Source organism: Lynx canadensis, chromosome D4 (assembly GCF_007474595.2).
Source record: "Lynx canadensis isolate LIC74 chromosome D4, mLynCan4.pri.v2, whole genome shotgun sequence".
Lineage (NCBI taxonomy): Eukaryota > Metazoa > Chordata > Mammalia > Carnivora > Felidae > Lynx > Lynx canadensis.
This window is the reverse complement of record NC_044315.2, coordinates 90,110,097-90,132,319: the sequence shown is the minus strand read 5'-3', so window position 1 is coordinate 90,132,319 and position 22,223 is coordinate 90,110,097. Positions and strand designations below refer to the sequence as shown.

General features: G+C 56.2%; 1 protein-coding gene across 1 annotated transcript in view; it reads right to left on the bottom strand.

The window, feature by feature from the left end:
- Positions 1–22,223, bottom strand: part of CFAP77 (cilia and flagella associated protein 77) — a 128,359-nt gene that overhangs the window by 17,567 nt on the left and 88,569 nt on the right. Inside the window, exons 4-5 of the mRNA XM_030292724.1 lie at positions 12,309–12,414; positions 8,328–8,429 (exon numbers count right to left, since the gene is read on the bottom strand). Of these exons, the coding sequence (XP_030148584.1) occupies positions 8,328–8,429; positions 12,309–12,414 (208 nt within the window). The remainder of the gene's footprint in view (positions 1–8,327; positions 8,430–12,308; positions 12,415–22,223) is intronic.

Here is a 22,223-nt window from a genome sequence, read left to right as displayed (position 1 = left end):
AGGCAGGCTCGGAGGCTACCCCAAACCCACTAGATTGGCTCCTGGGTGGAGCCCTGGAATCTGCATTTTAGAGCCCCCCTCAGAGGATCCCAGACACAGCCAAGTTTGAGACCTGCGTGTCTATAGGACAGGACGCCAAAGCCCGCCCATCCCCTGGCCAAGCTCATGCCAAGCGGTCTACACGCATGACTGCACCTGCCCTCCGTTACTACGCCCACTTTACAGGTGCAGGAGCGGAGGCCAGCGCGAGGCGGGGGAGCCCACAGACTCAGCCCTCCCGCCAGGTTCCCTCTCTGCCTCACGCCTTTTCATAAGGCAAGCCAGCGATCAATGGCCTCTTTCCTTTTTGGCCTTGGGGCCAAACTGCAATTTAAAAGATGCTCAGGGGTTTTATCAAGGTCTAAAGGCTTTCAGGGCAGTGGGAAGTTTTGTTTATTGCAAGAGCTTAAATCAGCCAGAGCAGGGCTATGGCCACGACCCTCTGGACACCCATAAAACCCGAGTTCCTGACCACTCTTCACTCTCCTTCCCGGGTCCTGCATTTAGCCCCCAACTGGCCTCCGACCTCAGTTTTAGGTCAGTAGTATTTATTGGCTCTACCAAGGCCTGCGGCCTGGGGCAGCCGGCCGGAGAGCCAAGCCCCCACTCCGCCACTCGTTATTGGTGGACCCGGGGCCCATGACTTTAGGCCCCCACGCCTCCGTCCCCTCACCTCTGAGACAGCACGGCTCTTCTCGGCCACAGAGAGTTATTGGGAGCATCTCCAGGAAATGAGACTGTTCCTCAAGCCGTGGGTGTGGTCATTGTCACTGCCTTTGGGAACGCCGCCTCCGAGGAACATCTTGGACGCACGTCCCCCTGCTTGCCCAGCTGCTGGCCCCGGGTCACACTACCTACCTTCTTTTGCGTGATCTAATGCGTCATTTCCTGGGACCTCTTTGAGGAGAGGAAGGGAAGAAACCAGGAAACACCCCATCCTCTCAACTTTCCCCAACACGAGCTCTCTGACGCCAGTGGGCTTTGCATCCCTGAAGGACATCGGGGCGGTGGCTGGGGGGTGGGGGCGTGTTTATTTGCCTGTGGCTTTTAGATGCAAGGATGCCAGCCTCTTGGTTCGTCTTGGCCACACTTTTGACAAAGCTCAGTTTGGATGAACCCTGAGTTTACCCAGGCAAATCATCTAACACTGTTTATTGCTGGCACCTCCTGCTGGCCAGTGCTGGATGGCTTTGGATCCCATCATGGTGATGGTTCGGAGGCCCAGTGACAGAGGCTGATGGGTGGGGACACTTGGAAATGAGGCACTCAGAGATGAGCCCCAACTCCTGCTCAAGTCGGGAGAGTCTCTTTAGATCAGCAGGAATTGTTCTCTTGGGGATGAGCTGGAAGAAGAAATTGGAGACCCCCAAGGTCCCATCGGCTCCCCAAATTCAAGGTGAGGTTCTAGCTATCTCTAGAGGCTAGAAATATATATATGATGTCAAAACAAACTGGTCGATTTTCTGGTTGACTTCCTTTTAAAAAAAAAATTTTTTTTAATGTTTATTTTTGAGAGAGAGAGAGAGAGACAGAGCACCAGCTGGGGAGAGGCAGAGAGAGAGGGAGACACAGAATCGGAAGCAGGCTCCGGGCTCCGAGCCGTCAGCAGAGAGCCTGACGTGGGGCTCAAACTCACGGACCGCGAGATCATGACCTGAGTCGAAGTCGGACGCTTAACCGACTGAGCCGCCCGGGCGCCCCCCTGGTTGACTTTCAACACAAAATTGGAAATGTTTTCGCCCCCAGTCAGGGAGAGGAGCTTTCTGTAGTGAACTCACAGTTCCCAGGCACCGGAAGTGTTAAGGGGACAGTCGGGCTGGGGGTCCCCAGGTTGCAGGGCTAGTGCGGTTAGAAGTGCCAGCTCCCACTTCTCGGGGCCCCCACATCGACGCCTGACGTCTCCCTCTGTGACCAGGGCACCCAGACTCGTCCTGATGCTCCAGGACCCCAATCCCTTTCCTCTTGTCCCCCATCCCCAGAGCCTTCAGCTCTGGCTCTTTGTGACTTGCCAGCATTGAGCGGCAATGTCACCCATGAGCAGGTGCCTAAGACTTCTGTCCCTCCAAGGTGCCGGATTATGTAAAACCAATTAAGCCTCTACTCTCTTCTCTATTCTGCACACTGATCTGGTTTATAACGGGGGCATCTGTATTTAGGGGAGAAATGTCAGCTGCACCAGGACCTCTGAATCACGCTTCCTATAGCCCTGTTTCCGCGCGTGACACATCCCGTCCCTGTGCCCGGTGCCCTACACCACAACAGGGGTTGATTCTTCTTCCAATGAAACGGAGCGACAGGATTCTTAAAATACGTCCCTGGCGCAGGGGCCTCGGGGAGGGGCAGGAGAGCTGGCATCGGCCCTTCCTGGGTCTGGAAAGAGGGACCTCGGGGCTGGACACACCTGTGCGGAGACGGGCTCATCTTTAGTTGGCCGTGTGGAGCCCTCTGGAGAGGAAGTGGCAGCCGGGTGGACAGGCTCGGAGCCCGCTCCGGGGGTTTAACAGAGAGTTAACTTTCCAGCCGGCTATGATTTGTAAGGGAGCTTAAAGGTGGGAAAGAAAATCCTTTTCTTAGATTCAGCAGCTTTCACTAATCAGCTGCATCTCCGGGTGTCACTGCTTGGCTGACTGCTGATTTTTTTCCCCCCGCCGTCTCCGGTTCTATTAGGGAGCCAGGGGCCCAGGAGACCCGAGGCAAGGTTAGTCTTCCACAAAGAGAGGAGTCTGATCCCAGCATTCAGAGCACAAGGGCTTGTAAATCAAACTGTTAGCTTAATAGCTTGGGCCATTATTCTAAAGCAGTGGGGCTGAAACCAAAAGCCAGATGAAAATATAGTCAATTTGTTCATACTTTAGTGACTGAATGGCTATGTAATGTCAGGGGGTATTGGCACTGTGGAAGAAAGACAGGTCGGGTCCGGGGAGAGGCGCGGCGTTCGCCGTGAAGGGTGACCTCGGGACGCTTGGGCAAACCTCCCTCCAAAATGGGTTTAGGAATGTCCAATTACGTGACATGGGTTTGGCCATAGAGAGGCAGACTCGGGGAGCCAGCCGCCTTCCCTGCTGGGGGAGGGGGAGCGCTGGCTTCTGACCTCTGCCCTTGATGGAAACCCGCGGCGGAAAACCCGCCGTGGCCAGCAGCACGGAGCGCCTGTGGGTCCCGGAAGGACGGGGCTGAATGGCACTTGGGCACTGGGGACAAGGACCCGCGGAAAGACGTAGCGTCCTCATCCTTCAGACACATTTAAAAAAGACAACGGCCTTCCTGGTTTTGTAAAAGCCCTGTACTCACTGCAAAACACGCCACCAATGCGGAAAAGAGCATCACAGACAGTAGAGCTTAGCCCCACCCTGCCCCAGAGGTCACCGCCGCTGCCACCCGGGGACCCGTCCCTCTGGACGCCTGTCCTCGAGCACAGGCACCTGCGCAGATGTGTGGGCGCCTGTATCCCAATGACGTCACACAGCACAGGTTCCTTCCCCCAGTAAGGTGTTAGTAAGTGGTCATTAAATAGACTACAACCGTTATTTTCAGTGCCCTTCGACGGGCACATCCAGGCTTTCACCTCCACCAGTGGCGCCGCCGTAAATACTTGGGCACACTCACCCCAGACATTTGTCTTTGGGCCGTTATCGCTGGCAGTCTTTGTAAGGAGGGATAAACCGTCTGCTTTTCTTGGCTTAGTATCAGGTGGCCGTAGGATATGCGGTTCAGACTGGGTCACTTTTGCCAGCAGAAGGTGGCATTATGAAGAATCCCACCTCCCGACAGGCAGGCCGGGATGTCTGGCCCCTTCCCCGGGAAAACCTGACCAGGTTCCTGCAAGAGGCAGGTGAACAGAATTGTGCTGATGGGAGTACGGTCATTCAGATTGTCCCCCGCCCCACCTTTCCAGGCGGCAAACCCCGGACGCTGGCGGCGAGGAGCTGCTCCAGACCTCCCCCATCTAGCTGTCCACCCCTCTGTCCGTCTTGTCCCCCCCACCCCTGCCGGGCGCCGGCGGCTGTTACAGCAGTGTGGCATCGGCACGGAGAACGGGGCCTGGCGAAAAGGTGCTCGCCGAGACTTGTGAATGAATGAGTGAGTGAATGAATGAATGATCATCAGGACCATCCCGCAGGCCACAGGCCATTTACTGGCACCTTAATAGGGTCCAGGTGCCCTGCTAAATCGGGCCGGGCCCTTTTTCAGAAGAAGGAATGGGGACTCGGACAGGGTGACAGGGCGGCAGGCTCGCCGTGTGACCCAGGTGTGTCTGACCCTGAGTCCTGTGCAGACACAGGCACAGCACGCGGCCCCCTCCTCCCTCCCCGCTGGCTGTCCCCCCGCACGTTGGTAAAGGGCAGGAGTCCCTTTGCCAGGGGCACAGAGGGCACTGGCTCCAAGCCCAGCGATCCCTCCGCTCGGGGGAGTGAGCTCACATCCCGTCCCCCAGCACGGGAAGCTGACGAAGGGTCTGGGTTGCTTCCCCTGACAGTTCACTCTGGGTTTAGGGGTCTGGCACCACCAAGAGCCACCAAACTCCCTCCCACACCGCTCTCTGACCAGTGAATCTGGGATCGTGAGCCTTAGGCTGCAAGAGACCCAGAAGCATAGGCTACCCCCTCGGGACGCCTGGGGGGCTCCGTCCGACTTCCGCTCAGGTCACGATCTGGCAGCTCGTGGGTTCGAGCCCCGCGTCGGGCTCTGTGCTGGTGGTGTAGAGCCTGCTTGGGATTCTCTCCCTCTGCCCCCCCCACCCCCACTCACGCTTTCTCTCAAAATAAATAAACTTCAAAAAAGAACAATGCTAGAGGTGCCTGGGTGGCTCACTCAATTGAGCGTCCGACTTCGGCTCAGGTCACGATCTCGCGGTCCGTGGGTTCGAGCCCCGCGTCGGGCTCTGTGCTGACAGCTCGGAGCCCGGAGCCTGCTTCGGATTCTGTGTCTCCCTCTCTCTCTCTCTGCCCCTCCCCTGCTCATGCTCTGTCTCTGTCTCAAAAATAAATAAAAACATTAAAAACAATTAAAAAGAAAAAAAGAACAATGCTACCCCTCATTTTCAGATGAGGAAACTGAGGCCCAGAGAGCCTCTAGCCGGCCGGTGGCACCGTATAAACGCCCTGGCCACCTGCCAGCCGTGGCCTGACCCTCTCTCTGGGCCCTGGCCATCCATGGCAATTGCTGGTGGCACGGACCAGAGAGGAACGCTGCGATCCCAGGCAGCCCAGCGGCTGACAACGACGTCCACCGACGGGAGTTCCTTCTGCTTTCCTTGGTCCCCTCGGGGGCTCACAAGGCCGCTCGGGGCCCCGTGTGGCACCGGGGTGGGGAGGGTCCCCAGGTGACCCGTGGACGGGGGCGGCCTCTCCGGTGCAGGAAGCCGGCTCGCTCCGCGTTGACCCAGCCCGGGGAGCGGGCCGCGGCGCCCCTGCCTGCTGCTTTTCCGTGTGAAAGGTGTTTAATTATTTCTGACAGGGTTCAGCGTCGACATCTGTTCGCGAGCGGGGAGAGTCCATTTAGGTTATCCATCACTGTGACAGGTTCAACTTTTTTGGAAGCGCTTTTCCCTTTCATAATGGGGCTGGGGTGGGGAGGGGGGGCGGTGGCTCGGCACAGACACGAGGCACAAAGACCCTCCTGGGGCTTCGCGCGGGACGCCGCGTAGCCCCCACCGCCCCTGCCCCTGCGCTGGCCCTCCTGAGCCCAGACCCGGTCGGGGGGCAGCCAGGGATGGGGGGACGCCGGGAGGCTCAGGCTGGGAAGGGGCCTTCCTCAGGCCTCTGGAAGGCTTTTTAATTCTTCTGCCATTCAGGGCCGCGCTGGGCATTCATTCATTCATTCATCTGCCCCTTCATTCTTTCCACCTTTACTGATCACTCACTGGGTGCGGGGCCCTGGCGATGCGGTGGGGGTCACAACAGGCATGGTCCTCGGGGGCTCACATTTTGCTGGGGAAGATGGACGACTAATTGCCCGATTAACTAATTAATTGCAGTGAGGATACATACTGTGAAGGGGAGAGAGGGGCCCCGCCGTCCTGAAGACGCACGGGCTGGGTGTGCGGTCAGGGCGACGGAGGGATTCTCAGGAGGCTTCTGCAGCCCTGGATGGAACCTGGGACCCTTTCAAACAGGGCCTGTTCCTTCGCCCCTCTGAGCCTCAGTTTCCACATCAGTGGAACGGGGACACCCTTTCTACGAGATACTTTTCGTTGGTGGTATTTCCCCCAAGGGGGGGGAAGGGGTTCTGAGCGCTGTATCCATAAGAGGCATCAGTCTGGGGTGGGGTGCCTGGGGACTCTTCGGGGCTGTCCAAGGCGGCGCCCAGGGACGAGCCCTGCTCCAGAGGAACTTCCGGAACCCCGCGAACGTTCCCGAAAAGATGGCAAACACGCTGTGCACCCCGGGGCTCTGTGCCCCCGGCACAGCACAAACTCTGTGCCCCCGAGGAGTCGGGGGGCACTCGTTCTGAAGATGAGGCGTACTAAGCTGTGAACGTGACTTGGCACGAGGTGGGGCCCCGAGCAAAAGGGCACCATCACAGGATGCCTCCCGTGGTTCCCGCCCGTGTTTCACAACAACGGTCTAGAACGGAAGGACGGCTCAGCCCAGTCCCCTCTCTTGAAACCAGAAACTTGTTCGTTCGCTTCTGTGCTTGCACACCCACCCCGGGCCGGGCACCGCGGGGACACTGGCGCGCCACACCCGTCCCCCGACGCGGGAGCCTCGCGGGGAGGGGCTGGGGGGGAGGCCCCTTCCTTGCTCCGCTGGGCCAAGACCGCCCGAGCCCTCCTTTGTCTACCGCCTCGAGGCGGCGGGCAGATTCCAAATCGGAGCCGAGGGGCTGGGGGTTGATGCTGAGTGACGTTTGCGGGGGGCCGGGGGGGGGGGAGGGTGGTCTCGTGTCCGTGGAGCCCTGGGTCCCCATCCCTCCCCGGGGCAGCACCCCAGGGCAAATCAGAGAGAAAATCAGATCAGAAAGAGCAAAGGGGGACAAACAACAGAAGGAGGGGCTGGGGCGGAGGCTGTGGAGAGAGAAGTAGGGGCGAAACGTGGCTAGAAAGGCAGGCGGTTGGGGGAGACGGAGGAACCAGAGCTGAGCCGCGCGGCCAGGCCAGGCCGGGGAAGCTACACACAAAGCGACGCGGGCAGGGCATCTCCCGCTCGGCGGCCGGTCGTGTTCGAGTGCGGGGCGGCGCGGGCTGACGGGCTGCGGGCGGATGGTCACTGACATGTGCTGACGGAGGCCACTTGGGCAGGACGCAAGAGGCCGCGTCGGGGGGCAGGCAGGCTTCTCCGCGGAACTCAGCAGCCTGTTCGATTGCATTAGGCTCAGGAAGCCACTGGCCCCTTCATTGTCTAAATTGCAGTTTAAGTCAATGCCGCGGGTGGCCTGGGCTGGCCAGAAACGTGGCTTTGTCCAGCTGTCTTCCTGGGGCCGCGCGTGTCCCCGTGGCTCCCCAGAAAGGCTCGCGCGGGGCCCGAGTTGGGCACGGCCAGCTCCCCTGCCACTCGGAAGCTGCTGTCCCCAACTCTCCTGCGGACAATGCCCCCGGCCCTCACGTTCTCTTCCCCTGCTAAAAGACTTGGAAGATGAATCCCCCTGTGGGTGTGACAGGGCCACGTGGCCTAGCGAACCCCAGTTCAGTTCAGAGGCGGGAGCACGGCGGGTGCTAGATCATTCTGGGTGTGTGTCACCCCCTTATGTCAGCCCCTAGTGGACATTTGCTCCCCTCCCCCCAGGGACGGACGCCACCTTGCTGGGGGGTTTAGCGCCGGTGGTGAGGGGCCGTCCTCCCCCTCAAGTCCCCAGTGCAGGATGTGGTGGGTCAACGACCCCATGGGGGGGGGGGGGGGGGGGGGGTTTGGCCCGGACAGTGTCCACTGTGGTGGGCAGACAGCCAGGCTCTATGGTCAGACGGCCTGGGTCCAGCGCAAGGCTGCCGCTTAAGCCCACGTTGGCCGTGCCCCCTGTCTGCAGAATGATTTCAGCTCAGGTCAGGACCTCACGGTTCTTGGGTTCGAGCCCCGCGTCAGGCCCTGCGCCGACAGGGCGGAACCTGCTTGGGATTCTCTGTCTCCCTCTTTCTCTGCCCCTCCCCGCTCCCCACTCTCTCTCTCTCTCAAAATAATTAAACTTAAAAAAAGTTATAAAAAACAATATATATATATAATAGTTGCTGTAATTATGCCAATCGGTGGTTAGAAGCCCACAGACTCTCACTGCCTAGGAGACAGGAGAGGACCCGCCAAAGTGAGGGGCATCCGCCCTCGGGGCGGGAAGGGGCAGGTGGAGGCGAGACTGACCTTCTGGAATTGAGGCATATGCCAGAGGGCGTCCAGCTTCACGGGCGGCTTGTACTTTCGCACCTGACTGCTCCGGGTCTCATACAGCTTCCCCAGGACCACCTGCAGGCCGGAGAGATGCGGAACTGGGTGCTTACCTGGAACAGCGCGGGCTGTGAGGACGGGGTGGGGGGCGAGGGCAGAGGGCTGGCATTCCTTGTGCTGCAGACCCCCGGGTCACGCTCCTCCCGGTCTGACTTCACGGCACCTGCTCTGCTCAGTGGACTGTGGGACCGCTGGGGGCCACGAGCGTGTTGTTCTGATTTTCTGCTTTGGCCCTAAAACTGGCGGGGCTGCTTCGTGCGGAGGTAAACTTCCCGCGACCTGCCACGGCGTGAGCTCTGGGGACCCTCGTGGGACAGGGTCCCCACTAAGGCCCTGGAGGGGCCCACTCGTGGGCTCTGTTTCTCTGAGACTTGTTACACTAATATGTCTTGTGCACTTTTTCTTTCCTTTCCTTTTTCAAAAAATTTTTTAAAACCTGTTTTTATTTATTTTTGAGAGAGCGAGCGAGCATGAGTGGGGGAGGGGCAGAGACAGAGGGAGGCGCAGATTCCGAAGCAGGCTCCGGGCTCCGAGCTGTCGGCGCAGAGCCCGATGCGGGGCTCGAACCCACGAGCAGTGAGATCGTGACCCGAGCCGAAGTCGGACGCTTAACCAACTGAGCCACCCAGGCGCCCCTCTTTTTTTTTTTTTTTTTTTAATTGAAGTCCAGGTGACACACGATGTTAGGTTGGTTTCGGGTGTACAACACAGAGATGTGACAAGTGCTCGCCACGAGGGCGGCTTCCGTCTGGCACCACACGCTATCACCGCGGCACTGACCGTATCCCCGGTGCTGTCTCTTTTCTGCCCTCGACTCGCTCGTCTCGTAACTGGAAGCTGGTATCTCCCACTCCCCTTGAGTAGGACCTCCAACGTGTAGAAATTTCCAGGCCCGCAAAGTCCGGATCTGCCCTGGGGGCCACCAGCGCCGCGTCCGTCTGTTCTGATGGCAGAATCTGATGAACTTTCCGCTCCTACCGCAGCCGATCCGCAGCTGTGACGTGAGGCGCATGACAGGTGCGGCCGACAGACAATAAAAGCAAAGCCAGATGTCGCGGGAGATGCCACCACCCCACCGAACCCCGTTTACCGGTGTATTTTGTCAACCATTTGTAATAATTTTATCGAACGTGTCGGTGGATAACGTAGACGCCCTTTGGATCGGCTGCCTTCTCCGCCTTCTAGAACGGTTCTGAAAGTATCTGCAGACCACAGCAGAGAGGCTGTCCAGCCAGGAGCGACTGAGCCTGCCTTCAGAATCGGAGGGACGCAGGCACCCCGCTGCACCTTTCTAAATGGAAAAGGGTCTCCTCTGGAAACGGGTCACTGATGCCAGGCAGACAGGGTCAGTTGTAGAACCTGCTGAGTTCAGCTTTGAGTAGAGGGGCCGGGATGATGACCCGCTAAAACGGAAGCTGTTGCCGAGAATTTCGTTGGAGGTGACCGCCATCAAAACCCCAGGACATCCTTAGGTGCTGGAGGGAGACAGGCTTCCCCTCGGATGGCGGCAACTTGGCCTCCCAGACCAGCCATCTTGTCACCCCACCCCAATACATGGTTTATCAACCCCGACAGCAGCCCGAGGGTTTGTCGATCTGGGTGTTCACAGCCGGTTGTTAGACAACGTACAGCAAGAGATCCTTGGAACAGGAAGAGAACCCTGGGGCTGTTTCCACAAGTGTTTTCCCAGTGCCTTCTATGCACCAGGCACGGCATGGCGGGCCCTCATCTGAGCTGACCGATTTTTTGCCCAATGAGGGGACTGGGACCCTCCGACTAAGGGTCTTTTCTGCCCAGTGAGGGAACTTGGACCCTCGGCCCCGGAGCACCCCAGGTCCCCACCAGTGCTTGGGGTGGAGCCGTTGCATTAGTGGGGTGCTCTGCTGAACAAGGAGGGACACTGGCCACGGGCCGTCTCTAGAGTCAGACGACGGGAGCTTGGTTTGCCACGGATTCGCAATACTCTGAGTTGCCGTGAAATTGCCGCTAATTAAAAACCACGACCAAATTGGAGCTATAAAGCAGTTTGTCATGGCAGGGCTCCCTCTGAAACTGGTCGTTACCATAGTACGTTGACTCTTTTCTTGAGCCATTAACGAATAAACTAGTCATGGGCTGCTTTTAAAATGTTATTACGGCATTCTGCTTTTTAATGAGCTGGTGTCTCTTACTCTACCGATGACAAGAACAGTGCGGGAGGGGCCCTGGCAGCCCGCCACGGGGCTGGGGAGACTGGCGCCCTCTGTCCCTCGGTGCCTCTCCTGGCCTGGCCTGAAGACGCCAGAATCCTTGGTAAGACTCTTCCAGTCCCCAGGTCGGTTCTAGAACATCTTTGCCCCGTTGCTGAACTCCATGATGGGCACTCCCTTAATCAGCAAGAGCGGGACCTCGCCATCAAAGGAGCCGGCAGTCGGTTGAGCGTCCGACTTCTGCTCAGGTCATGATCGTGTGGTTCATGCCTTCGAGCCCCGCTTGGGGCTCTGCGCTGACAGCCCAGAGCCTGGAGCCTGCTTGGGATTCTGCGTTTCCCTCTCTCTCTGCCCCTCCCCTGCTCGTGCTCGGTCTGTCTCTCTCTCTCTCAAAAGTAAATAAACATTAAAAAAAAATTAAGGGGCACCTGGGTGGCCCAGTCGGTGAAGCGTCCGACTTCGGCTGGGGTCATGATCTCACAGTTCGTGAGTTCGAGTCCCGCGTCGGGCTCTGTGCCGACAGCTCAGAGCCTGGAGCCTGCTTCGGATTCTGTGTCTCCCTCTCTCTCTGTCCCTCCCCTACTCATGAGCTGTCTCATTCTCTCTCTCTCTCTCAAAAATAAACATTAAACAAAAATTTTTTTAATTAAAAAAAAAAAAAAAAAAGCCGAGACTCTGGGGATGGACACACCCAGGTCCAGGCCTGGCTCTCAATCCCTCGGAGCCTAAGTTTCCCCACACAGAGAGCCCAGCCTCACGGGCTGCTCAGGAGAGAGGACGCAGGAACACAGGTGTGCACTCGGCCCGGCTGTCTGCACCGAGCTGGGCGTAGGGACCGGACTGGCCGCGATTGCTGTAACAACCAGAGACACTAAGGTCGCGTTTCTAATGACATCTGTGTAGCGCTGCACGAACATCAGCCTGGATCGGCTGCAGCTCACACACCGTTAGCAACCGGCAGCGTTAGGGCACGGTTCTGTCCTCAGCCTCAGTTTCCCTGCGCGGGCACCGCCTCCCTGGGGCTCAATTTGCATGCCCAGGAAGCAGGAATGACACCCACGTCAGGGACTTTTGTCAAACATCAATGAAACGAGGTACGTGATGTCCGGGAAGGGGTCTAGCGTGTGGCCTATTCGTCGGCTTCACGTGAAACAAACTGTATTCCTTTTTTTAAAAAAAAAATTATGTATTTAAGTAATCCCGACCCCCAACGTGGGGATCGAACTCACAACCCCGAGATCAAGAGTCGCACACTCTTCCGACTGAGCCAGCCACACGCCCCCAAAGCGTATTCCTAAAGAGTAATAAAACGTGCTCTTTATGGCATCCTGCCCTATTAGCCTTTTCTTTACAGGTAAAACTGGGCGCATTTCTGCCAGATTCGTTCGAAATCAGATCTCCCGATGCGCAAAGCCGTGGGGAGGTTTGGTGGAAGGAGTTCCCCCGCTGGGAGTCGGGAGACCGGGTTCTGCTGCTGTGTCAGAGGCAGGGCGGGGGCCAGAACCTTCCACTCTCAGGGCTTGAGGAGGGCTTGGGCGTGACCGTCACCAAGATCCCTGCAGCCAATGGCACCGGGCGGCTTGACTCCCACCCCCCCAGACCCCAGTGACAAAGGTGCACGAATGTCCATCTCGAAGCTTTGCCGGGCCAGCCCCTCCCTCTGCTCCCGCCCCAACAGGGGCCTCGCCACTCTGGGGGGTGCACTTACCTTGTGCTTTTTCTCCAGTTTAATGGCTTTCTGGGTGGCCTTTTGTTCCTGCACCCAGAGCTGCTGATACCGGTGCTGCAGCAGGTCAAAGAAAGGGGTAGAAGGCCTGCAGGGAGAAAGGACAGGCAGGCTTGAGGTCTGGGAAGGCCAGCGGTCTCCTCTGCTTTCTCTCCACCGAGGGCGCCCACCTGACCTTCGGGGCTGCGGGCTGGGACACGGTGACAGAGACCCTCTAGACTGGCTTCCCGGAGCCTTTTTTTCAACGAGGCCTTGTCCTTGGGCTGCTGAAGCCATTCTTCATAAAGAATCTGTGAATCAATCCCCTACCCCGTCCCTGCCTTCGTATCTGATCACCTTGGCCTGCCCTCACCAAGAATCCCACCAGGTGGGTTCAGCAAGCGTCCCCCTGTCCTGGATGTGTCCCCTTAGCAGTTTTCTTTCCCTGACCCCCACACCCTGCTCCCCAGGTATAAAGCCCCACCCGTGCTCTATTCACAATTGAGCCCTGTTCTTTTTTTTTTTAATTTTTTTAATGTTTATTTTTGAGAGACAGAGAGAGACAGAGTGCAAGGGGGGAGGGGCAGAGGGAGAGAGGGAGACACAGAATTGAAAGCAGGCTCCAGGCTCCGAGCTGTCCGCACAGAGCCCGACGTGGGGCTCGAACTCACGAGCTGTGAGATCATGACCTGAGCCCAAGTCGGACGCTCAACCCGACCGAGCCACACAGGCGCCTCTAATTGAGCCCCGTTCTGCACGAAGACTCTTCTTCCTTTTGCAGTAAGTAGTACCGCATAAAACCTTTACCCTCTCGGGGGTGCCTGGGTGGCTCAGTCGGTTAAGTGTGTGACGTCAGCTCAGGTCATGATCTCACAGTTCGTGAGTTCGAGCCCCACATCGGGCTCTCTGCTGTCAGCACGGGCCCTGCTTCCGATTCTCCTTCTATCTCTCTCTGCACCCCCCCGCCCCCCTGCCCAGCTCATGCTCACTCTCTCGCTATGAAAAATAATAATAAACATTAACGAAAAAAACCCAAACCCTTACCACCTCTGGTTTCTGACTCTGGCTCTCCTTGACAAGGGTCCCCAGCCTAGGAGAGCACTTACCTTGTGCGGAGCATTTTGTATGCCTCACCCCTGTGCAAGGCTGGGGGGGGGCGGGGAGGGGGGGGCAGGTGGAACCTATCCAGAGTCACCAAATAAGTGACGAGGACAAGTTTTGTACAGAAGAACCTGAGCTGGTAACTGTAGGAGGAATGATAGAATCGCGGGGAGGGAGTATTTGCTGTGCAGCTCTGAATGAAATCGTGGATTTAGGTAATAATCGTCAGTGGTGCTAATGTGATTAGGTGGATGGCTGGTGGGGGACTTTACAATGGGCCGGGTGGCGGGACGGGGGTGGGGGGGGGGTCGCTGTAAGCAGCTGAACTGAATGAGCCACTGTTTTTGTTTTTGTTTTTGTCTTGAGAGACAGAGGGGAGGGGGAGGGGCAGAAAGAGAGAACCCCAAGCGGGCTCCGCACCCAACGCAGAGCCCGACGTGGGGCTCGAACTCACCAACCGCAAGATCATGACCTGAGCAGAAATCAAGAGTCGGATACTCAGCCGAGCCACCCAGGCACCCCAATGACCTTTTTTTTTTTAATTGTGGTAAGATATACATAAAATTCACCCAAACGATCAATCTTACCATTACTGAGAGTGACAAAGGGACATGTGCCAGAAATGACACAACGGGAGGTACCCAGTACCGTCCGCCAGCCATTCTCTGGGAGCATGAAACCAAAGTGACCCTGAAGGTAGTCAAACTTCCAGACAAGCACCGTCAAACAGAAATACGACGCCAGTCCCACGCAATTGAAAGTTTTCCGGTAACAAGATGAAAAACATACCAGGTGGCGTTAGTTTTCTGAATATATTTTAGCAATCTAATGCCTTCCAAATGTTATCATGTCAACACATAAGCCTTTAAAAATACTCGTCGGGTGTTCGAAAGGTTCGGTTTCAGAATTTGAATTTAAATTAGTTAAAATTAAGTACAATGGAAAGTTCGTTTCTTCGGGGCACTAGCCACCAGCGGAAAGCGGTTTTTAGGGAACCACTCGCTGAGGTTCGGGAGTTATTGTTTCTGTTGGAGGTGCATCCGGGTGGAATAGCATGTTGTTTACAATTTGCTTTAAAAAGGAATCTCCGGGGGCACCTGGGTGGCTCAGTCGGTTGGGCGTCCGACTTCAGCTCAGGTCATGATCTCGCAGTCCGTGAGTTCGAGCCCCATGTCGGGCTCTGCGCTGACGGCTCAGAGCCTGGAGCCTGTTTCCGATTCTGTGTCTCCCTCTCTCTCTGCCCCTCCCCCGTTCATGCTCTGTCTCTCTCTGTCCCAAAAATAAATAAACGTTGGAAAAAAAAAAATTTTAAATAAAAAAAAATAAATAAATAAATAAAAATAAAAATAAAAAGGAATCTCCGGGGGCACCTGGGTGGCTCAGTCGGTTGGGCGTCTGACTTCGGCTCAGGTCATGATCTCGCAGTCCGTGAGTTCGAGCCCCACGTCGGGCTCTGCGCTGACGGCTCAGAGCCTGGAGCCTGTTTCCGATTCTGTGTCTCCCTCTCTCTCTGCCCCTCCCCTGCTCATGCTCTGTCTCTCTCTGTCAATAATAAATAAACGCTAAAAAAAATTTTTTTTAAAGGGAACCTCCAGGGGTGCCTGGGTGGCTCAGTCTGTTAAGCGTCCGACTCCCGATTTCAGCTCAGGTCGTGATCTCATGGTTCGTGAGTTCGAGCCTCATGACCGGCTCTGCATGACGGTGAGGACCCTGCTTGGGATTCTCTCTCTCCCTCTCTCAAAATAAATAAATAAACTTTAAAAATTAAATAAAAAGGAACTTCCACGAAAAAATAGAATCCATTACAAAAATAAGGTGAAAAGGTCAACGCGGATGGCAGGCTGTACGGATGATGGTTGAACCTGCGTGACGAGAGCGGATCATGGGGCTGTATTACACTATTGGCTATGCTTTGGTGTATGTTGGAAATTTTTCGTAATAGGTAAAAAGAGAAAAAGAAGAAGAAAGAGTGAGTCCCGCTCATTGCTTTCCCCGTCATGACTTTCTGACCTTCCTTTTGATGGTGAACAATCCTGGCCAGCTTTTCTACCTCTCACGTCTGAGCTGATAATTCCGTTTCCCTGGGCCAGAGAGTCTCAGATTTTTTGGTGCATAAGAGTCACCTGGGCCCAGGGGCATCTGGGTGGCTCAGTTGGTTACGTGCCTGACTCTTGATCTGGGCTCAGGACGTTGTCTTGCCGTTCGTGAGTTCGAGCCCTCTGTTGGGCTCTGCGTCTAGTGGAGGCTGGTTGGGATTCTCTCTCTCTCTCTCTCTCTCTCTCTCTCTCTCTCTCTCTCTCTCTCTCAAAAATAAATAAATAAACATTAAAAAAAAAGAATCACCTGGGCCCGATTCCCAGAGGTTCTGAACCCAGAGGTGGGGGGAGTAGCAAGAAATCGCATTGACGAGGGCTGAGTAGTGGCCCTCAAAGTGATGTGTTTCCATCCTAATCGCCAGCAACCGTGACTATGACTTTATTTGGACAGAGGGCTTTTGCAGAGGTAGTTAGGATCTCGAGATGAGATTCATAAATGTTTAAATGCTCATGGCAGCCCCGGGGAACTAATACTCAGGGGTTCCTCAGCTCACCCTTGGAAACACCACCAGAGACTGCTGTGCGGATGACGAGTGGTGTCTAGGGTGGGTCCCAAGACTAGAAATCACAGGGGTTTTTTACTGCTGAAGGAACCACAGAGCAGCGTTCTGGCCGTTGGTTGTCCTGTGCGCCTGGATCACTGGGGGCTCTTGTTACAGGCACGTTCTGGATAAGTAGGTCTGGAGTGGCCGCAGGTGCTACGGTCCAGGACCCACACTTCAAGGCTGAAGTCTTAGCCCCCTAAGTCCCAAGAAGCTGTGGTGAGTAATTTCTGAGCCGGTGTGTATAGACATTTTGTCCACGGCTTGCCTCCTTGCGCTTTTTTTATTAATTTTTTTAATGTTTTTATTTTTGAGACGGAGAGAGACAGAGCATGAGCAGGGGAGGGGCAAAGAGAGAGGGAGACACAGAATCGGAAGCAGGCTCCAAGCTCTGAGCTGTCAGCACACAGCCCGACGCGGGGCTCGAACTCATAGACCGCGAGATCGTGACCTGAGCTGAAGTCGGACGCTCAACCGACCGAGCCACCCAGGCGCCCCGCCTCCTTGCACTTCTGAAAATGCAAGCACCCCGGAAAGGCTCCGATCTTCCCACAGCCCAGGGGGTGCAGAAATGGAAGCATCAAGAAGAGATTTCCCCCACCACCCCCGCTCCCCCCCACCACAGGATCGTGTGGCCAAGGGCCCAAGACGGCAAACCTCAAGCCTCTGTGGCTTGGTGTTTGATTTGGTTTGCACGGCAGTCTTAAAAGACTTTGAAAGTATGGTCGACACGTCAACGTTGGGAAATTTTACACAATAAAGCAGCCTTCAAGACTGTCTTGGAAATGGGTGAGTTCTGTCCACGCGGCCCGTCTGCTTGCGTAGCAACGATTGGCTGGAGGGGAGTATCTCGTGTCGCCTGACCGCACCCCTCTCCCTGCCCTATTGCCTCTTTACCCGACCAGCTCCACTCCCCGTGGGGCCCCTCCAGGTTTGGGATTTGGGGGCCCCAGAGGTGGTTACAGAGTTGGGCCCGGGCCCTAAGTCCCCAGCCAGCCACCCCCATCCGTCTGTTTTCCTGGCGTAACCTCACTCCCCAGGACACAGACCTCCTTGCGACTGGACCGAGCGGGGGCTCTATCTGAGCAGAGGTTCAGCGGCTTTGAAATGCCACTCGAGCTCAGAGGTCTCTTTACAGAGCAGCCACCAGTGTGTCTACAAACAGTGGCTCTTTGTTTTCCGGTTCCTTTACCCCTGTGGTGACTTTTATTGCTTAATTATTACACGCCCCATGCTTCTGAGCCGCCTAATTTATGGCCGTGCTTTCTAATGACACGAGATGCGTAATCTCCCAGTATCTACCCCAAGAGGCCATTCACAGCAGAAGAGCTATCTTCCCAGCAGCCCCCACTGCATACATCACCGAGAGCCTCCTTCGAGGCCCGCCCGCAGCCCGGGCTGACCGGCTTTGTGTCGTCGTCCTCCTCCGGCCAGTGGTTATTACCTGCGAAAGAGGCAGGGAGGGGCTCGGAGCCAGAGACTGGTTCGGGGGCCCCTGGCGGCCCCAGCCCGGCTGGCTGGGGGAGCAGGTTCGGGCCGCGTCCGCTCTGGCTCGTTAACTTGGATAAAAAGGCGGAGAGGCTTGTCGGGACCTGAATCGGATCCCCTCACCGTCGGCCTAGATCGGGGCCACGGGGTCCCCGCACTTGGCACGCGCTCAGCTTCTCCTGTGCCTTCCAGGCTCAGCTGTTGGGTCACCTCCTCAGGGGGCCTTGGGCGACAGCCCGGCCTTGGTCGGCCCTCGCCGGGTGCCCTCCCTCACACAAGCGCACCGGTTCATCGGTTCGCGGGTTTGTGACCGGCCTCGGCCACTGAAGGCCAACACCACGAGGGCAGGAATGATTCGCGTCCAGTGGCGCTGCTCCCAGTAATTGTTTGTGGCGTTGAAGAAAAGAGGGGAGGCGAGTCAGAGAAAGAAAGATCGGGCACGATGCCAGGAGATACACCTTTTCACAGCTCGGGGCGCTAGAAGTTAGGCTTAGATAGGAGGTATAAGGATAAAGGCAGTAAATTGATGGAAATTGCCTTTCTCTTTTTTTAAGTCTTTAACATTTATTTTTTATTTTTTTATTTTTGAGAGGGAGACAGAGAGCAGGGGAGGGGCAGAGAGGGAGACACAGAGTCCGAAGCAGGCTCCGGGCTCCGAGCTGTCAGCGCAGAGCCCGACACGGGGCTCGAACCCGCGAACTGTGAGATCGTGACCCGAGCCGAAGTCGGACGCTCAACCGACTGAGCCACCCAGGCGCCCCGGAAATTGCCTCTCAGTGGAGGAAGAGAGGTCTTTTTAAACAAATAGCGTGGAAACAACCGGACGTTGTGGGCAAAAGCCCACAAAACAACCCTCCACCTAAGTCTCATACCTTCTGCAAGAATTAACTCAAAATGGATCGTGGATTTCACTGTAAACCAATAAAACTTTCTGAAGAACGCGTAGGAGGAAATTGTCAGGAGCTCGGGCCACGCTTGGTGCGGGGGTTCTTGGACTTGGCATCAAAAGCATGATCCGTAAGAGAAAACAAAATTATAAATGGGACCCCCTCAAAACGAAGAACTTTGGCTCTGTGGAAGGTCCTCTCGAGAAGATGAAAAGACCATGGGGTGCCTGGGTGGCTCAGTCGGTTAAGCGCCAGACTTCAGCTCAGGTCGTGATCTCACAGCTTGTGAGTTCGAGCCCCGCGTCGGGCTCTGTGCTGACGGCTCGGAGCCCGGAGCTGCTTCGGATTCTGCGTCTCCCTCTCTCTCTGCCCCTCCCCTGCTTGTGCTCCGTCTTTCTCTCAAAAATAAATACACATTAAAAAAAAAAGTTTAAAACCTCAAGGTTGACTGAAGTGCCTAAAACATCAAGAGAGCTGTGAGCACTGGGCCCGGTCTTTGGGCTCTCACAGCTTTGCTATCAACAATATTCCAAGGCTTTTCAGACTTCGCATAAAAAAGTTTCCCAAATCATGGGGCACCTGGGGGGCTCAATCAGTTAAGCATCCGACTCTCGGTTTTGGCTCAGGTCATGATCTCGCGGTTCGTGAGTTTGAGCCTCTGTGCTGGCAGCTAGGAGTCTGCTTGGGATTCTCTCTCTGTCCCTCTCTCTCTGCCCCTCCCCTGCTCACGCTGTCTCTGTCTCTCTCAAAATAAAAAGATAAGTAAATAAATAAACGCTTCAGATCATTTTATCACCCCAAACTGAGACAAGGAGAACGTAGACGCCGTCGATCGGTCTCACTTGTAACAGCAGAAGAGAGAATGAGAAGTGAAATATTCCCAGGCCAAATCGGGCCATGTGTTAATAACCAGAGGCCCTGACGTCAGCCCTCTGCCCACCCTGGGGCCTAGGGGTAGGGGGGTGGGTCACTCAGGGCACAGCTCAACCCCTGCCCCTTCCCACTGAGCTTCCGGGGTAGGGCGGGGAGGGAAGAAACTTTTCTCCCAGCGAAGCCAGAAGTCTGGATTGCTACGCTTGGCTGGACATCTTAACCGGCGCCCGGAAATGGTCTTTTGTGCTGGACGTGAGCAGAAAAGCCTAGGATGTCTGGGATCTCACCGGGAAAAGGAAGCCGGGTGGGGGAGAAGTTGACCCTCGGAGTCTGAACACGACATGGACATTCCAGGGTTCCCCTGCGGCTCCCACTTGTTGCCTGCGCTGGTCACATTAGTAGAACTAACGGCATCTTTATTAGGAAATATTACATAGCTGCCAAAAAGGATGAGGCGGCCGCATGTGTAATGACCCGGGAAGATCTCCGAGACCTACGGGAAGTGTAAAAACACAAGTCGGGGGAGAGAGAGGCATGCATACACGTCCATGCACATCCACACAGGTGTGGACAGGTGGAGAAAAGCCTGGAAGGGTGCGGGGCTGGCGGCAGGCACAGGGGGTGGGGCAGTCGACTTACTGCTTAAGGGACTCTTGTGCAATGAATAATATAGAAAAGACAAGAAAGGAAGGGAGGGAGGAGGGGAGGGAAGGGGAGGGGAGGGGAGGGGAGGGGAGGGGAGGGGAGGGGAGGAAAGGAAGGAAGGAAGGAGGGAAGGAAGGAAGGAAGGAGGGAGGGAAGGAAGGAAGGAAGGAAGGAAGGAAGGAAGGAAGGAAGGAAGGAGGGAAGGAAGGAAGGAAGGAAGGAAGGAAGGAAGGAGGGAAGAAGGAAGGAAGGAAGGAAGGGAGGGAGGGAGGAGGGAAGGAAGGAAGGAGGGAAGGAGGGAAGGAGGGCAGGAGGGAGGTAGGGAAGGAAAGAAGGAATGAATTCCAAGTTTGAGAGGTTAGGTGACCCAGCCAGGGCCACACAGCCAGTAATGGGGGTGACGGGTCCAAGCCCACCCCCCATCCCCTGAGGCCATGACACCAGAACTCCCCACGAGCAGCCTCGGGGGACCGGGAGGCGGCTGCCAAGCGCCCAGCAGTGCCCGGGCTGTGAGGCAGTTTCAGCATTCTCCGGGGTCCCTGGCCCTTCGAGGGTGCATCGTAAGGAGCTATTTTCCTCGTTTTCTTCTGCGACTGCTTTTTGCTGCTACTTTAAAACATGCTCAGCCTTTTTTAAAAGTCAGTGTGGTTCTTTATAATCATAATAACAAGAGGCATTTTTTCCACCCCAAAATGAATGATTTTTGCCACAGGCTGAGAGCCCCTGTGGTCACAATTACAGCTATACCGTATCTGCAGCTCTCTTTTCAGAAGCTGGAGGGGGTGCCCACAGAAGGCCTTAATTATTTATCCTCACTAAATGAGCCGGGCAAGGTGGGAGCGGGGACGCCCGCACCCAGAGAGGTCAAATGGCTGATCCAGGGTCACACAGCACATTCCGCCAGCAAAGCCCGGACCCCTGCCCTCCGGCTACAGCCGAGGAAATGCCAGTCGATTTGCGCAGAGGCCGAAGGGGTCTGCCAGGGGGCCACCTGCAGACAGAGAGCGGACCCAGGGGGCCTGGCCCCGGCGGGGTCCTCCTGGAGGCAGGGAAGGGGGTTCCGGGGACTGGGGAGGTCACGGAAATGTGATGTAGTTTCACTGAACACCCAGGTGTATATGCTTTCTTTAAGTGGTCCTTACACCCAACACGGGGCTCGAACTCACGACCCCCGAGATCAAGAGTTAGATGCCGTACCGACTGAGCCGGCCGGGCACCCCGCCTCCAGCTGTGTTGTCAAAATTCATCCAATGGGCACCTGAGCCGTCTCGATATCCATAAATTACACCCCAATAAAGCCGTTTGAAAAGAAAACACTAAAAAACTTTCAAAAAAGAAAAAAACTAAGGCGACAGACTGGGGAGGAAATAGCCAAGGCAGGAGTCATAACAGAGGAAGGTCTTTGTGAAGGTACTAGGGAGCTATGGATGGTTCCTGAGCGAGAGGAGAGAGGGAGAGGCGCGATGACAGCCACGCTTCACAACTGTTGCTGCGGGGGTAGGTTTGAGGACCCGAGACCACTGCAGGGGAGGAAGGACTACACACCCCATGAGTGAGATCTCAGCCCTGCGTTCGCTGACTCCTTTGTCCGTTCATCCACTTGACCCAGCCAGAAGCGCGAGTGGGCTCCACTAACGAGCAGAGAGGGCCATCCCCTCTCCGAAAGGCAGGGACACGACACGCAGCAAAAGTAACGACAATCATCACAGCCCCCACTTCTGCCTGCGGCTTCAATCCTCAGCACGACCCCTCTAGAGACAGATGCTGCCATTCCTGTTTCAAGGTGGGAAATCTGAGGCTCCGAGAAGGTCACTGTCTCGCCCAAGACCACGCAGCCAGTGACGATGGCATTTGTGTGGGGGGCCCGTGGGCTCTGCGGCCCTAAGAGCCAATTGGAGCTCAGAGCAACTTAACTCAGCAAGGGCGTGAGAGGAGGACAGTCCTCTCTGGCTCTCTGAGCCTTTTTTTTTTTTTTTTTTTTAAGTTTCTTTATTGATTTTGAGGGCGGGAGGGGCAGAGAGAGAGAGAGAGAGGGAGAGAGAGAATTCCAAGCAGGTTCCGTGCTGCCAGCCTGGAGCCCCACGCGGGGCTCAAACCCACCAACCGTGAGATCATGACCCGAGCCGAAATCAAGAGTCGGACGCTCCCTCTCTGAGCCTTTTGCTGGATCTTTGAGGATGAGTAGAAGGTAGCTGAAGTGGGGAAGTGAAGCAGGGAGGCTCTGGGCAGAGGGGTCGGGGGTTGGCATGAACAAGGCCAGGGAATCAGATCAGGCCGGCACCGTGC